Below are 17,826 nucleotides of genomic sequence, written 5' to 3' on the forward strand. Positions count from 1 at the left end.
GGCAACTTACAGCTGAAGTCATTCATTTCAATAACCAGTTTCTTTTTTCCAGAGCAAGCTTAGGAATGGACCAGGAATGACATTAAAATGAGAGTCGTACTCTACTGCTACTAGGAACTGGTCCACATACTAGAACTATATATGTGAGGTCCATATGATGTTGCTGTTCCTTCCTGGATTGCAAGGAAACTCAGCACTTAGGCAAATGTCATAGATTTGAGCGTTCCTGTTGTAACAAACATTTTGTATTAAACCATTAAAATGTTTCTGAACAGTAAGTACAAATGAGTAACATGGGACTAAGTGAAATTACCTGAAAAGACATGACAGGCAATTGCTACTGGATTTGACTCCTTTGTTTCAAATTTAGAACAATTTGAAAAGGCTTGACAGGTTGACTCACCAAAGCAGGAACGTGTGATTATGGATAAAACCATCTTTCATCATATTCTAAAGGGACTATGAATATAATGATATTAAGTTTCTTCCTGATCAAATTTTGCAAGCCCAAAATTTCCCTAAAATATTTTTGTTATTATTTTTATGAAAGTAAAGCCTCACCTGATCGATATTCACTCTGCATTTCTTCCAGTTCTTTCCACATCATTTTTTCAAATCTAATAATCCTTGCAAGGAGTTTATTATTATCATTTTTTACATGGCTCATCTCTGTGTAAAAGTGCTCTGTTTTATCTGTACTTTCTATCCTTTTTGAGATGAAATAAAGACTGTCTTCCATTTTCTTTTCCACTGCTTCCTTTTGAAAGATCATTATAAGACATCAAGGTAATTACAAAAGATCCACCAAAATAGCTTTGAAACATTAAATTACTTGTCATTTTGTTCAAAATCTTTGCTGTATGGAGATAGAAGAAGATGTCTAACTTTTCTCATTTGTAAGATCCTTGTAGAAAAACTTACTTTTGGTGCTGTACAATTTCATCCAAGAACATTCCATTATTTGTTTCCTTTGCAAAGAAACAAATAGATGTGTAATTCACACAATTAAATTGAAAAGTCTAAGTTTCATGTGCCAGACCCAAATTTGAGATGAGGACAACTCTATCATAATGGTTAGAATGGCAGCCAAAATACAAAGAAAATGACCACAGAGGGCCCTTCCACACAGCCCTATATCCCAGAATATCAAGGCAGAAAATCCCACATTATCTGCTTTGAACCAGGATATATGGCATTGTAGACTCAGACAACCCAGTTCAAAGTATATATTGTGGGATTTTCTGCCTTGATATTCTGGCATATAGGGCTGTGTGGAATGGCTCTTAGTCATGCCATTCTCTAGGGTAGCAGTGGACCAGTCACAATCTCCCAGGCTCATCTGTTTCCCTTTTCTATGAAGACAGAACTAGAGGAGGGCCATGAATGGTATCCTGAGTTGATAGACAGGAACGACCTTTATATAAATAAACAAACTGCCCGGTCAGGATTCTTAGGGGCACCCTTGTTGGAATCACATGGCAACACACTGACAAGTCTGACAGCCACCCAACATCATGCTCATTAATACACATCAGGGTGTCTTTGAAGTACCAATTCACAAATAGAAATGTGAACTGTTATAATAGTATGTAATCTCCATTGTAGTGGTTTGTGTATTGGACTACAACTCTGGAGACCAAGTTCAAATCCCTATTAAGCTATATAAACCCACAGGGCAACCTTGGGAAAGTCACACTTGACTCACTGTAAAACATAGGGAACCCCTGTCTCAAGAACTGTTGCCAAGAAAACAACAGGTTAGTTTTTCCTTAGGTTGCCATAACTTGGAAACAACTTGAAGACACATGATAAAATTTCCATTATGACTTTTTATCCACTATTATCCATGTTACTTTAGGGGTCAGCTAAATGGAAAGCTCTAACCCCCATCTTATGGTGCTGGGTTCACATCATCTCATAATACAACATTAGTCACAAATAACTTCTTAAGACAAATTGGTTACATTTTTCTTGGAATATGTGAGTGTTAAAAAGCATTCCCCCCTTCTGCAAGCCTTCATGAATTCTTTCCTGCCCAAGGTGTCTCTAAATAGATGCCTAGGAAGGGATTTTCATCATATGCTTCTTATCACAAGTGAGCAAGGAGAATGTCCTGTCAGAATATCTCCTTACCCTGTGGCAGTGACAGCTTGCATAAAACAAAGGTATTTCTCTCTTAATAGAGGTAGATAGATGATAGAGTAAGGTGTAGGTCCACTGCAGGGGAAAGTGTTGCATTAAGCAATCCCCAAGGGTTGCAGAAATCATGTAAACAACTTAATCTTTGTGAAGTATTCATTTCACATTCAGCACATTTGACATCCAACACATTCACTGTGATTAAATAATACTGATAGGATGTCAACAGTATGCAAATGTCAACAGTATGCAAATAGTAATAGTCATGGGAAAACTTGACCAAATTAACAAAGCTACAGAAAATCAACAGAACATGATGCATTTCTCAGAAAGACCTTAGTAAGTTCTAAACCTTTTTATAGCTTCACTAGCTGTAGATTTCCAGTGAAGACTTGGAAGGGAAGGAATCAGTGAAGGCTTGCAGAGAGGGCTATAATTTTAACATTCACATATTCCCAGCACATGCCATCAAATCAGTGTGTTATTTTAAACTGTTTGGTCTACTGTGGTGTGAAAAAAAGTGCTACAATTTATTTTGGGGGAAAACAAATTGGAATGAGGAGGACATTGTTTGAATTTCCAGAAAGAAATCATCACAGCAATAAATAGCCCTCAGAGCTTGATAGTACCCCCATCTGGTTTACTTCTCTACATGAGAAGTTTAATTCAGATAAATGATGGTCATCTTTGTTCTGGAACAAGGATTTCCTGAAGCTAAACACTCTACTTAAGGGCTTGCCACACAGAACCCACATGACCAACAGAAAATACTGTGTTTTCTGATAGTCTTTGGCATCCAGGTTGAGAAATGCCGAGTTAGTGCAATGGAATAATTTAGGCGAAGAATTAAATTGTTGCAAAGATTATGAATTCTCTATCTATTATCATAAAATCAGATCATATTGTATCATTGTGCATGTCTTTTGGTTTAGGTATCCATTCATCTTCTTAAGTCATCCTACAAGGCACCTCTTCCATTTTTTGTTTGTTTGAATGTTCTCCCTACTCCCCTCTGCTCAATGAAAGTATTCAGATTTCAGCTGATACTTCTAGCCAAAAAGTGTTTATTTACTACAATAATGATTTAAACAAGGGATAAATTTTGGCAGACTTTACTAGATCTACCAGAGTCTGCATAGGATTTAAAAGTTATACATGGTGGAGTCTCCTCCTTTGAAAGTTTTAAATATAGGCCATCTTTTGGGATTGTTTTGGTCATTTATTCCTGCATAGCGGGATATTGGACTGGATGGCCCTTATGGTCTCTTCCAACTTTATGTTTCTATGTTTCTGTGATTCTAAGTACTCTTACCAGTCTATCTTTCATTGTGCCAAAGAGCTGGTTTGTGAGGTGGGATTGTTCTTGTTCATATTTCCTCATCTCATGTTCTATCCACTTCTGCTGGTTTTGGATTTGATCCTTAAAGTCATTTAGAACACCATTGATCCTAATAATTAAAGAAAATTGCCTCTTATTACTATTAGTGTATATCAATAGAATACTAATATTGGGGGAAAACATCAGGGAAGATGGTTGCATTTTTTATCACAGCACAAATCTGTGCTCAGCACAGGAAGCCAAGTCTACAGAAGGCAAAGCTTGGGTTGCTACTAAACAGTTTCCAGTTCATTGTACTGGGAAGTACCAGTACATGTTGAAGCACATAGGAAGAAATAATCTGGAGGTTAAAAATTAAATACAGTAGAGTCTCATCAGTGTCATATATACAGTAGAGTCTCGCTTATCCAAACAGGCCGGCAAAACATTGGATAAGCAAAAATGTTGGATGATAAGGAGGGATTAAGGAAAAGCCTATTAAACGTCAAATTATGTTATGATTTTACAAATTAAGCACCAAAACATCATGTTCTGCAACAAATCAACAGAAAAAGCAGTTCAATACACAGTAACGTTATGTAGTAATTACTGTATTTACGAATTTAGCACCAAAACATCACAACTTATTGAAACAGTTGTGGATCCGGGCACGAGGCAGACTGCGTTGGATAATACAGAACGTTGGATGTGTGAAGGTTAGATAAGCGACACTCTACTGTAACAAGCTCTCCAAATGAAATTGTTAGTACATGCCATTATTAACTACCATTTAAAAAGTAAGATTTTGAAACAGAATAATCTCAGAATTTTAGACTACAGATCAGAAATCCAACAGCGTTTGTTAAAAATGTTTCCCTCCCACTGTTTTGCCAGGATTGGGATGCATGATATCTTACAAAATTCAAACAAATACAATATAAAATAAAAAATAAAAAATATTGTCAGAATGAAATTAAATTCTAACATGACAAGTAATTTAAAATGATTTTTTTTGTCGTGTCAGGAGCAACCGCTCCTGTTGTGAGAGAATTGGCTGTCTGCAAGGACGTTGCCCAGGGGATGCCTGGATGATTTTTGATGTTTTATCATCCTTGTGGGAGGCTTCTCTCATGTCCCCGCATGAGGAACTGGAGCTGATAGAGGGAGCTCATCCGCCTCTCCCCGGATTCGAACCTGCGACCTGTCGGTCTTCAGTCCTGCACCCACTGCGCCACCAGGGGTTCCATTTTAAATTATAATTAAGTGCAAAACAGATTTAAAAAATAGTAAGGCAAACTATTAAAAAACCCTTACTTAAAAACTGCTCCTGTCAGAACAAAAGAGAAGCAATTTTCCTGCTTCTTGGCAAGGGGTTGGACTGGATGGCCAATGAGGTCTCTTCCAACTCTATGATTCTATGATTCTATTATTCTATGAAGGTATTGGTCTAACCTCCTTACAAACAGAATTTCAAAGATCCTTGGCAGCACCAAAAGTCCTCTCTCATGTCTCTAGATGTGCTTGTAAGGGCAGCAGAACAAAAAAAATAAAAAGGAGGGGGCTGTCCCTCAAAGTCCATAATAGAATACAATGAAATCAAATGCTTTCCCCAGCAAACATCACATAAACAACACAACAATCCCTCCACACTCCAACCACCACCATACAGCCCCCAATGCCATATCAATACAAAACCATGGAGTTCAATATAGTTAAAGCTCTAGAATAAAAGTTATTTCTCAGTCTGTTTGTCCTTATTTTTGTCACCCTCTACTGTCTACCAGATTGTAATTTTTTTTAAAAAAAGAATGTGTTGGGTGAGATGGATCTTTAAGAACGCTCTGAGCTTTCTTAAGGCTGCTTGACTTCTAATGTTCTTCCAAAAAGGGGAAAGAAAGGGGCAACCAATGGTTCTCTGTGCAGTAGTGGTGACCCTTTGGAGTGCCTTCCTATCTGCCACTGTGCAGTTACCAAACCATGTGTAGTTGAAGTAGGTTAGGACACTATAGCACAGTGGTAGAAAGCCACCACAATATTTCATTCAGTTGTTGGTTCCTTAGAAGTTTCAGTAGTACAATCTGGCTCATCTGGATTAGACTGCTTTTAGATCCTCATGATTTTAAAATTTGGCCTATGATTAAGAAATGAAACAGGGGAATGACTTCTTCAATTTTGTAACATCAATTGTTTGTTCATTGCAAACATATTCTTCAAGCAACCAAACTGATTACCAGACTGATGGCTTTATATATGGATGGCATGCAATAGCCAATACAGAAATCAAATAGACTACATAATTGTAAACAGAAGATGGAGAAGTGCCATCCTCTCTGCCAAAACAAGACCAGCTGATTGTGGCACAGACCATGAACTGCTAATGTCAAAGATCAGAGAAAAATATACACCCAACCTTAGAATTATCCATGCCATAGTATTTCTGTTTTCTATGTACAGTTGTGAAAGTGAAGAAACCTGTCAAGAAGAAAATCAAGTCATTTGAAATACAGGACTGAAAGAAAGTTCTATCGACAAAGGTTGCATTATATGGAACGGGTCAACCAAGATCCTGAGTTTACAAGACCAGAGTAAGGCATTTAATGGCTGGGAATCTTGAAGGTCTCTACTTAATAGGGTTGCTGTGTGTTGAAATTGACTTGATGTCAAATAAGGGTTTCCTTTTGTGGACTCATGCCAATACAGTCGGCCTCTTAAGAACTCTACCAGGTGCATTAACAGAATTAAAAAGCTTCAATCACTTACTTAAGATCTAGGAGATGCAGTTCATGGTGCTGATTCCCTTGTATTGTCTTTAAATTGGAGCTTAGCTCTGAGTTGGATGCTTCTATCTTGCCTGAAAGCTGCATTACCTAATAAGAATTCAACAGGGAACACTCTTTATGAGGCAGAAGTCCAGCACTTACATTAAATACACATTACTGCTGCAGTGATGTGGGAAAAGCCAGAATTTCAAACAGGAACTATTAGTCTTTTCTCAGAACTGATTTGGCTGAATCATGGAGGCTTGCTACCAAGTTCTGCAAAATAATTAGTATGCAGAATTGATTCCCTGGTTTTAATTTTTTAGTGGGCTACTAAACTTCTCTTGGAAAACTGAAATATAACAAAATAAAAAGAAATAACTTACAATCCCTTAACATGGTACATGTCCAGGGAGGGCTGGATACATACCTTGCACAGATCAGCACTCTCTCACTTTCTTTCTGTTAAAGTATTTCTTCTTTGGGTTGCTGTGAGTTTTCTGGGCTGTGTGGCCATGTTCCAGAAGCATTCTCTCCTGACGTTTCACCCATATCTATGGAAGACATCCTCAGAGGTTGTGAAGTCTGTTGGAAACTAGGCAAGTGTGACTGTTGCAGTTGACTATCTTGATTAGTATTAATGATCTTGCAGCTTCAAAGCCTGGCTGGTTGCTGCCTGTTGGGAGGTGTTAGCTGGCCCTGATTGATTCTTGTCTGGAATTCCCCTGCTTTTTGAGTGTTGCTCTTTATTTACAGTCCTGATTTTAGAGTTTTTTAAATACTGGTAGCCAGCTTTTGTTCATTTTCATGGTTTCCTCCTTTCTATTGAAATTGTCCACATGCTTGTGTATTTCAATGGCTTCTCTGTGTAGTCTGACATGGTAGTTGTTAGAGTGGTCCAGCATTTCTGTGTTCTCAAATAATATGCTGTGTCCAGGTTGGTTCATCAGGTGCTCTGCTATGGCTGACTTCTCAGGTTAAATTAGTCTGCAGTGCCTTTCATGTCCCTTGATTTGTTAGGGCAATGCTGCATTTGGTGGTCCCTGTGTAGACTTGTCCACAGCTGCATGGTATATGATAGACTCCTCCAGAAGTGAAAGGATCCCTCTTGTCCTTTGTTCACAGAGGGAGATGCATTCGAACAGATGAGCTGAAAGTCCATGTCAAATCTTCATACAAATCAGGTATGAATAAAAGGCTACAGAATTTTTTTAAGCAGGCATGTGCAAACTTTGGCCTTCCAGGTGTTTTGGACTTCAACTCCCACCATTCCTAACAGCCTCAGGTCCCTTCCCCCCCCCCCCCCAGCCACTTAAGCAGCTGAGGGGGGAAAAAAGAAAGGGCCTGAGGCTGTTAGGAATGGTGGGAGTTGAAGTCCAAAACACCTGGAGGGCCAAAGTTTGCCCATGCCTGCTTTAAAGTGTTATAATTAAAAATATGAACTGAGCATCTTCCTTTCAGTGCTGTCAGGGACATTTTTCAATAGACAGGACAAATTCCCTATTTGATAAAGCCACCAGTAAAGTGCCTTCTATGGCTCCAAATTTATTTATTTATTTATTTCACTTACTTATACCCCGCCCTTCCCACCCCGGGGGGGGGGGGGACGACTCAGGGCGGCTTACAGAGGAGGCACAATTAGATGCCTAAATCAATTGACAACAATACAGAGTACAAAAAGCAATTCAACAGTTAAATTAAAACATCAATACATAATAAAATATTAAAACAATCTCATGCTCGGCTTCAGAGTCCATATATCCATTCCATTCCATTTGTCCTTGTCTATCGTCAGATCCTTAATTTAGTTGTCAGAGTGACCAAAGGCTTGGTCCCAAACCCAGGTCTTCAGTTTTTTCCTGAACGCCAGAAGGGAAGTCGCCGATCTAATCTCCCCAGGGAATGAGTTCCACAGGTGGGGGGCCACCACCGAGAAGGCCCTGCTCCTCGTCCCCGCCAACCTCACTTGTGACAGTGGCGGGGTCGAGAGCAGGGCCTCCCCAGAAGATCTTAAACTTCGAGGTGGGATGTAGAGGGAGATCCATTCGGACAAATACACTGGGCCGGAACCGTATAGGGTTTTGTAGGTCAAAACCAGCACTTTGAATTGTGCTCGGAATTGGATTGGCAGCCAGTGGAGCTGACGCAATAGGGGGGTGGTATGCTCCCTATAAGCCGCTCCGGTGAGCAATCTGGCTGCTTCTCGCTGGACTAGTTGAAGTTTCCGAGCAGTCTTCAAAGGCAACCCCACGTAGAGTGCGTTGCAGTAATCCAACCGGGATGTGACAAGAGCGTGGACCACCGTGGCCAGATCTGACTTCCCAAGGTACAGGAGCAGCTGGCGCACAAGTTTTAATTGTGCAAAAGCTCTCCCGGCCACCGCTGAGACCTGAGGTTCCAGGCTCAGCGATGAGTCCAGGATCACTCCCAAGCTGCGAAATCCATGCTCAAAAACAAGATTGCATCATACATATTGTTATTGACATCTCTCCTGATTCTCAAATCATCGAATAAACTGAGTGTTTTACACACACCCATTACAGTACAATTTTTTTTTTAAAAAATTGTCTTGGCCTTCCATTAAAATCAGTCAAAGATTTTGATTAGGTCTGGATGTGGTATACTCCACAAATTAAAATAATATACACATTTTCTTCTTACCTTGATCTCTACATTATTAGAGTAATTTTCCAAGGAGGACTGGATACTTTGAATTTCTCTCTCTAGTTTTGAAATCTCGAGCCTCATAATATTTATATCCCCAGAGAGTTTTGCAATACTGGCATCACATCTAGAAACGAGAATTGAGGAAAAGGTACTAAATAATGCTAAAAATCCTTAAACCCTTTCTATCCCATTCTGTGCACCCTCATTCATCCATGGGTATGTCCATCCGAACTAGCAATTTCTCTCCATATGGAAGATTATATACGTTATACAGTTAGCTCCTTGACTCTTACTTGAAGGCACTCCCAACCAATGTGTGGTTTTCTTTAAAAAGTTATTTGAAACCACAATTGATTGAATAAATGGCTGTTATATTAATAATAATATGACATGGAGTACAGAACAGTGTTTTTCACAATATGTGCTGGCCAGTACCTTTTGATAATGGAAAAGAGGTCCAACAAGGACACCACTAAGTATGTGATTCAGTGATGGTGTCATTGGTTTCCATACCTGATGAAAATAGTCACTGTTGGCTCTTACAAAGCTCTGAACAATCTGACACAAGCTTAATTGGAAAACTGTCATTTTCTAGCAGTACTGATGGACTGTTCTGTCTGCTTCATCATCTGAGATACAATGGCTGACACAACAAAAGAATCAGGCCTTTTCAGAAGCTATGCCTTTATTGTGGAGTGTCTGGACATTTGCTTCAGTCTTTTCTTTTCTAATGAGCTTTTAGAAATTTGTGATGGTAGAGATGATCCTTTTTCTATTTAGCTGTTTTCATAATAGCTAGCTTCTGCTAATACCCCCCCCCCTTTTTTTTAAAGGTTGCATATTTTCCTGTATTTCAAGACAATACTTCAACAGCCAGATTGAAAGTTTCAACAGAACAATGGCTATTTATAATGTTTTTGTTCCTTCTCTCTTTTGTATAACTTTATCGAATTATACCCATAGCAGTAACTGTGTTATGAAATTCCATTCCATTTTCTTTCTCCACAAGGTATGTGCAATCCAACTTTCCTGTCAGTGGAAAACCCAGTATTTTCAGCCTACGGACGGAAGGAAGGAAGGAAGGAAGGAAGGGGGGAGAGGGAGAGAGAGAAAAGACTTTTACATTCCCCATAGAAGGGGAGGGAGTAGAAGACAGTAGGTGTTGTATGCCAGAGCAGGAATACTTCTGTCCTTAAATAACACACCAGTAAATCAGCAAGCGGACTATTGAAGAATATACGTAAGCAAAGCAGAAAGAAAGGTAAAAACAGTATTGTCCAAAATAGTGTAGTCCAAAAATACAAGATAGTCCATGAAGTTCAAGGTACAAAGGTAAACACACAAGATCCAAGGATGCAAAATCCAGATAACAAGACAGCATGGGAATCCTATGCATGAAACAGGAACCTGGCAAAACTTGAAACAAGACTCTCATGAAGTTCCAACACTGACGAGACTGAGCTAAAATCTTTCCTTTGTCTCAATATAAAGCTTTTCCTGGCTCAAGAACTGAATAATAATAATAATAATAATAATAATAATATAAACTTCATGAGAAACTTCATAAATATAAATCTCCCCAACTGGGACTCGGAGCGGCCAAGCCCAACAACAAAGAAGCAAATAAAATCAAAACATAAAAACAACATAATCAATTACATAAAACATACATTATATGAATATTACAACCAATATACAGTAAAATAAAACCATTCAAGACACAAAACAATGAGCGGGCTGAAAGGAAAGCATTCCGCTTGCCCTTACAACCAGATAATGATTTCTTATCTTCCTTTTCCAGTAGACAGATTGAGTTTTGTTGATCCTGAGAACTCTCTCTCAATTTACAAAAGTCTTCTATCTTTCTATCTTTAACCTCATTAAATTCTGCATCTGACAAATCATCCTCAGAAGACAGTTTCTCAGAGAAAGACTGCTGTGGGCCTCTCCCAGGAATTTGACTTTGTGAATCTGTAGGAGAAGCACTCCATTCATGAAATACCTCAGGCCTCTCAGCAAGGCCTGGGCTTGACTCAGGCCCAGAAAAACTGTCATCCCCATTGACATCAGACACAAAAACACAGGCTGAACTACAACAATAGGTGCAGCTACATTGTAGAATTAATACAGTTCGACACCACTTAACTGCCATGGATCAAAGCTATGGAATTTAGCCTTCTCTGCCAAATAGTGCTGGTGCCTTCCCAAATTGCAACTCCCAGGATTCCATAGCATTGAGCCATGGTAGTAAAAGTTGTGTCAAACTGAATTAATTCTTATAGATGAGTGTAGATTTACCTAGTGACTGCATTTCTAATGTCCCACACAAACTGCTAAGGGAAAAGGGACGAGGGTGCAAAGTTGCTAAAACCATCACCAGTCTATCCCCCATTTTCCCTTCTTTGTCCTTCTATGTCAGAGAATGGAGTGGGGATGTAGTTCCCGTGGTCTTGACTGCTTGCAAGCCAGGAACCTTGTTTCTGCCCCCTAATCAGTTTAGCTATTAACCTTCCTCATTGAATTGTTTGTGTACTATCTTTTTTCAGTTACAAATTCAGTCGATCCAATAATATATCAGACCAAATCCATATACTGTATATATCCTCTTAAACAGAAGTGTTCTTTTTCTTCTTAAATCTTTTTTACTGGTGCTTTCCAGTGCTGGAAGATATGCAAATTCAACATTTCAGAAAGGGAACAGTGAAGGCAAGCAATATGCAGAAAGTGCTTATATAGAGGTATAAATCATTCCATTGTAACTAGTTTTCCCCAAGAGCAATCCTTCACTCTCAGCTCCTGAGAAATGGGTTATTTAAATACAGCTATGAAAGCCAGCAGTCTGTGCTTAGCCAGAGATTTGTGGGCTCCTTCTCTCTCCACTCTAATGAAAATATAAAAGACTCAACTTTGGGTTGTTGTAGGTTTTTCAGGCTGTATGGCCATGTTCTAGAAGCATTCTCTCCTGACGTTTTGCCTGCATCTCAACATTACTTCAGAGAACTGATGCTAATGATCAAGCTCACACTCTGCTCTGTTAATTATGAAGCACCACGTATTTAAGTCTTTATCCATATAGTAACTAATACTGTGTTTTTAGTCAGCCCAAAAACAATTGTGAAAACTTTTTAAAATACTATTGGTGTAAAAGGAAAAACCACCAGTATCTTTGAATCTGCAGATTCTGCACTGCACTGCAATTTAGATTTGTTTATTCAATTTTTATATTTAAATTCCTTAAATCCAAAAATCTAGAACATGTTTCATGTGATTTTCAATATACTTTCTAATATATATACTTAGCACAAACTTGGCCTACTAGTGGTATTTCAGGTTTGACATTTATTATATGTCCTGACACTGGCTTGTTTCAACTGACTACAGTTAATTTTTAACACAATTTATGTGTTAAAGAGATTATTAAATACAGAAACAAATGTTCCCAATCTTTTCCTATCAAGACAGGATTCCAGAACTGCAATTTACACAATTATCACAATTATCCTGAACTTACCTTGCCACTCTCCCACGAAGATCCCCAACTCCCTGCAAGTGTTTATGGTCCAGGCTCTGCATAGCAAAATTAGTTCCTGACGACATGTCATCTCTAGCTTTTATTTGCCTCTCCAGTACCTATAGTTTTATCAAGATTAAAAAAAACAATGCTTGTATTAAATCAATTGGTTGATACAAGAAGTGGTGGAATTACAAACAAACCATCATGTTTTGGAACTAAGTGAATTACTCTTTTCCAGTCTGTTTATCAAAAGTATATGGAATATCAAACCATAATTTAGAACTGCCTCCTTGCTTAAGATAGATAAAATGTCTATTCATCTAATTTCATTGCTGCGTATTGATGTATGGAAACAATTAATTTACCATATGTTACAAAAACAGTAACAGGCATCTCAAATTAGTTGTTGGTCCTAGTTTTATCTTGTTGCTGCCCTTATTGACAGCACTTCCAATTATTTTGCAAATACAATTTTGCCCAGTTCCTATAATTTAGAGCTCTAGCACACTACACAATTATTATTCCAATTTAACTGCCATGGTTGTATACTACTGAGTTGAGCGCAATGGATTAAACCCTTCGGCAGGCAGGACTGTTGACTGAAAGGTCAGCGGTTCGCATCCGGGGAGTGGGATGAGCTCCTGTCTGTCAGCTCCAGCTTCTCATGAAGGGACATGAGAGAAGCCTCCCACAGGATGGTAAAACATCCACGCAGCTTGCAGATGGCCAATTCTCTCACACCAGAAGCAACTTGCAGTTTCTCAAGTTGTTCCTGACATGAAAAAAACCCTACTGAATTAAAAGATTTGTAGTTTAGTGATGCACTAGAACTCTCTGGTTGAGAATCCTAAATTTCTCTCCCTCATCCCAAGACTTTGTGGTATGAAAGTGTCTTTAAAAGGTCCTGAAAAGGCTAAGAATTGGGGAGGTGCCTAAGGCCTAAACACATAGCACGATTTTTGTATTTCTTGGCAAACAAATCACCATTCAGCCAAATAGGATGATGAATGACCTGGATCTGCCAGTGTAATAGAATTTGAATGTAGAAGTGAGGAACAAGAATGGTATTACAAATGTTTTCTGTAGTCCAGAATGGAAAAAGAGAATGCCTTATCTTGAAAAATATATGCTGAGAAACTCTGGTATATTTATTTATTTGTTTGTTTGGTTTGTTTGTTTATTTATGACATTTATATGCCGCCCTTCTCACCCCGAAAAGGACTCAGAGCGGCTTACAAGATATATATACATACAATATATTATATTATTAGCATAGTACAATATCAGTATTATATATTACTATATTGTACTATACCATTATATTGTAATATTATTAGTAATATTACATGTAATATAAGATATATAATTATAATATAATATTAGTAGTAGTATTATATTGTATTACATTATAATATTATAAATATTATATGGATATACAATATATTATATTACATTACATTATATTATTAGCATAGCATAGAGACAAGGTGGAACTGTCCCCTGGCCCCCCCTCTCTTCACTCTGGCCCAGAGCAATGGTGCTGGGGGGAGGAGTCCCCAACATATTTCTCTCTATATTGACAGTGACTAGTTGAGGTTTAGGGTCAGGAGTATTCCAGTCCCTGAGATTTCAGGACCAAAACCAGAAATTGAAGATTTGTGTCCTAATGACAACATTAAGGATGGCACATTAAGCTTGTACCATAGTTGCTTAGAGTATGTCATCCATATTTTAAAAAAACATCTAGTTAATAATAGTAATAATATTTATTTATTTTTGTCGTGTCAGGAGCAACCGCTCCTGTTGTGAGAGAATTGGCCGTCTGCAAGGACGTTGCCCAGGGGATGCCCGGATGATTTCTGATGTTTTGTCATCCTTGTGGGAGGCTTCTCTCTTGTCCCCGCATGAGGAGCTGGAGCCAATAGAGGGAGCTCATCCGCCTCTCCCGGGATTCGAACCTGCGACCTGTCAGTCTTCAGTCCTGCCGGCACAGGGGTTTAACCCACTGCGCCACCGGCTCACCATCTCCCCAAGGGGACTCAAGGCAGCTTACATGAGGCCACGCCCATCAATACAATAAAACAATATGACACAAGAACACAACAAAAAATAAGAAAATAAAATAACATAAAATACAAAACCAATATAAATAATCAGATTAACAATATAAGTTAAGATAGAATTCTTAGCTAAGAGGGGTATATGCGGATCCAGTTGAAATGAATTTATTCTCACTTGCTTTAGGAGACTGGATGGGGAGTATTTAAATTAGACCATTAGTTTCTGGACAGAAGAATTTTAAAGCCCCCATGCCAGTCATTAAATTGGATGGGGGCATTCAGAAACAAACAATGATGCCCTGAAGACTGCAGTTTTAAACACACTAAGGACTGGTTTTTATTGTTATTATCATCAATGGCACATTTACCTTCTACAGATTTTAAAACACTTCTCTAGAATCATAATATTTCTGTTTCATTTCGCAGCACACAATTACACTCAGCATTGGGATAATCACTCAGATCAGTCAATCAAAAGAGTAGTGTGTAGGGATTGCCTTGTATTCTGCACCATGAGATGAAGAGACAACAATGTTCTTAAAACAAATAGCTATAAAGAGGATTTCTAGAAATAGTAAGAAATTTCAGCAGAGTTGCCACTGAAGAACCAACTCAGTGAAATAGATCTAGCTAAGTAAAGAAATCTACTTAAGGCAAAGGGCAAAATTTTAATATCCTTCCAAATTGAATATTCTATCCGCCTTAATTCACTTTACACAGATGAACAATTTTAGTGCATTGGCTGCATTTGTCAAAGGGAAATCCCTTATAGAATCTCAGGCATCTCCAGCCCTGGGAGGAAAGCTGAGCCTCAAGAGAGAAGGATCTGGCTAATTATGCTACTAGTAATGAAGGCTCAGACACTGGCAGCATGTACTCAATTACTTGGTACACTGAAGTCAATGTGTCATATCTCAGAAAAGCCATAATACATTACGGATCTCATCACATGCAGGCTTCCCCTGTTTCTTGAGTGGGTCCCCAGAAATTTTGGCCTTCAACTCCCAGAAATTCTAATAGCTGGTAAACTGGCTGGGATTTCTGGGAGTTGTAGGCCAAAATAACTTGGGACCCACATGTTGAGAAGTACTGTTCTAGACCAGGCATGGGCAAACTTTCTAATTTGGAGGCCACATGGCAGGCTGGAACAGGGTGGGCGGGCTAGGAGGGGTCCCTTCCCTGCCCTTTCCTCCCCTTCCTCTTCTCTTTTGGAGGCAGAAAGTGAAGGAAATATGGGAAACATTAGGATCCCAAAAGAGTTGATCTTGGTCAGTATGAGATGGTGGATGGGAGAGAAAAAGACCCCTGTATTGCCTACTCCTGATACAGAATCATAGAATCATGAAGCTGGAAGAGACCCCAAAGGGCCATCCAGTCCAACCCCCTGCCATGTACGAAGGCACAACCAAAGACAGCCTCTGCAGAAAAGCCTCCAGAGAAGGAGACTCTACTACACACTGAGGCAGCCTATGTCACTCTCCAACAGCTCTTACTCTCAGGAAGTTCTTCCTAAGCTTTTCAGCCATTTGAAACTATTGCTCCCTTGTGCCATGGTCTCTAGAGCAGCAGAAAATCAGTTTTTCCCCTCCCACTGTTCAGTGGGACATCCTTTGAAATCTTGAAACATGGTTCTCATGTTCCCTCTCTACCTTCTCTTCTCTCAGATAAACATCCCCCAGGGGAGAAAGAGGAAGGAAAAAGTGAAGGGAGTGAGGAAGAGAAGGATGGAAAGAAGGAAAAGTGAAAGAGAATAAGGAAGGAGGGAGGGAGGGAGGGAGGAAGGAAGGAAGGAAGGAGAAAGAGAAGGAACGAAGGATAGGATGGTGAGAAAGAGGAGGAGCTGAGAAAAGAGCCCAAGGGGCCGCATCTAGCGCCCGGGCCTGGGTTTACCCATGCCTGGTCTAGACACAGGCCTGTAACCGGGGGGGGGGGGGGGGCTTGAGGGGCTTTGCCCATCCCCCGAAATTCTCAGGGTGGTCCGTGAGAAGGCCTTACTGGTACATTATTTAAACTGTTATGTTTATTCATATCATGATCTGATCACCATGTTCAATATGCATGGGGGTATTGGGATAATGATACAAAAGGTTTAGTAGGGTAGATCCTGACCCCCCTCCCCCCAATCAAACTCAGCCCTCCCCCCCTCCCCCCAAATCAAAATCCTGACTACGGGCCTGTCTAGACACTTTAAAAATGGAGTCCCATGGAAGACATCAAACAACGCAAGACTACACCCAGGGATTACTATGGACTCCGGTTTTACAGTATCTGGAAATTGACATTTTTGGATTTGTGTAGCTATTGACTCGAGACCTCTCAATTCACTTGGAAGCAGAAAAAGGCAGCTACTTGAAACTGTGATGGCAACAATCATTGGATGTCTCAGTTGTATTTTATGAGGGAAAATGGTTTGATGAGGGAGACAGCAATTACCATTTTTAAACAACATGGAAAGGCACAAGACACAATGCTAGAGAAGATGGTTCTTCCTGCTTTTCCCCGATCCCCCCCCCCCCCCCCCAATCATGGGATGAGGTCCTTAGCCTAGAAAAGTTCTCTATCTTCCTTTCACTACTTTGGAATTATTAGAGTTCCTAAACAACCGTTCAAAACACTTAGTTGTAATCAAATCCCACTGAATTCAATATCCCTATATGAGGCCACATCATGAGCCTTCTTCATGCCTTTTACAATAATCTCACCATAAAAACAGAACACTTGTCATTCCTAACTGAAACCACGACTTTCCACTGTACGACTGAGTCATGCATAGCGGTCCTTGCATTTGCTTGCTTCATTTTTCCTCTTTCTTTCTTTGCAGCTACAAGGAAGAAAATGGAAGCAACCATTTCTGTGTTTAAAGAAGCTGCTCTGGGATTCAGGGAATGGCAATTTGTTTGGCATCTACTTAGCAAACAGGCTAGGTTTGAGTCTGACTCATTCTAATACACAACAGTTTTAGACAAATAGCAACCCCCCAGGTTCTAACATCAGAGTGAACTGTGATTTGTTTAAAAGTAAATGCTACATAAACATAAAAGTAGAGATATCAGAAGAGGGGAAGGCAAGGGTTGGCCTGATCACAAGGTAGGAAACCATGGCTTTCTGTAGCAATGTAAGAAGAGCCCTCTGGCTCATCCACATAACAATACAGATTAATGGTGAAACATTAGAAAATGTTGACCATTTCCGCTACCTCGGCAGCCACCTCTCCACAAAAGTTAACATTGACACTGATATACAACACTGCCTGAGCTCTGTGAGTGCAGCGTTTTTCCAAATGAAGCACAGTGTGTTTGAGGACTGGGACATTCATAGGGATACCAAGGTGCTTGTTTATAAAGCTATTGTCCTCTCAACCCTGCTATA

General features: G+C 39.5%; 1 protein-coding gene across 1 annotated transcript in view; it reads right to left on the reverse strand.

The window, feature by feature from the left end:
• Positions 1-17,826, reverse strand: part of FAM81B (family with sequence similarity 81 member B) — a 37,164-nt gene that overhangs the window by 2,775 nt on the left and 16,563 nt on the right. The window contains exons 5-9 of the mRNA XM_060761803.2: positions 12,395-12,513; positions 8,878-9,007; positions 6,218-6,324; positions 3,452-3,587; positions 562-757 (exon numbers count right to left, since the gene is read on the reverse strand). Of these exons, the coding sequence (XP_060617786.2) occupies positions 562-757; positions 3,452-3,587; positions 6,218-6,324; positions 8,878-9,007; positions 12,395-12,513 (688 nt within the window). The remainder of the gene's footprint in view (positions 1-561; positions 758-3,451; positions 3,588-6,217; positions 6,325-8,877; positions 9,008-12,394; positions 12,514-17,826) is intronic.

This window comes from Anolis sagrei, chromosome 2 (assembly GCF_037176765.1).
Source record: "Anolis sagrei isolate rAnoSag1 chromosome 2, rAnoSag1.mat, whole genome shotgun sequence".
Lineage (NCBI taxonomy): Eukaryota > Metazoa > Chordata > Lepidosauria > Squamata > Dactyloidae > Anolis > Anolis sagrei.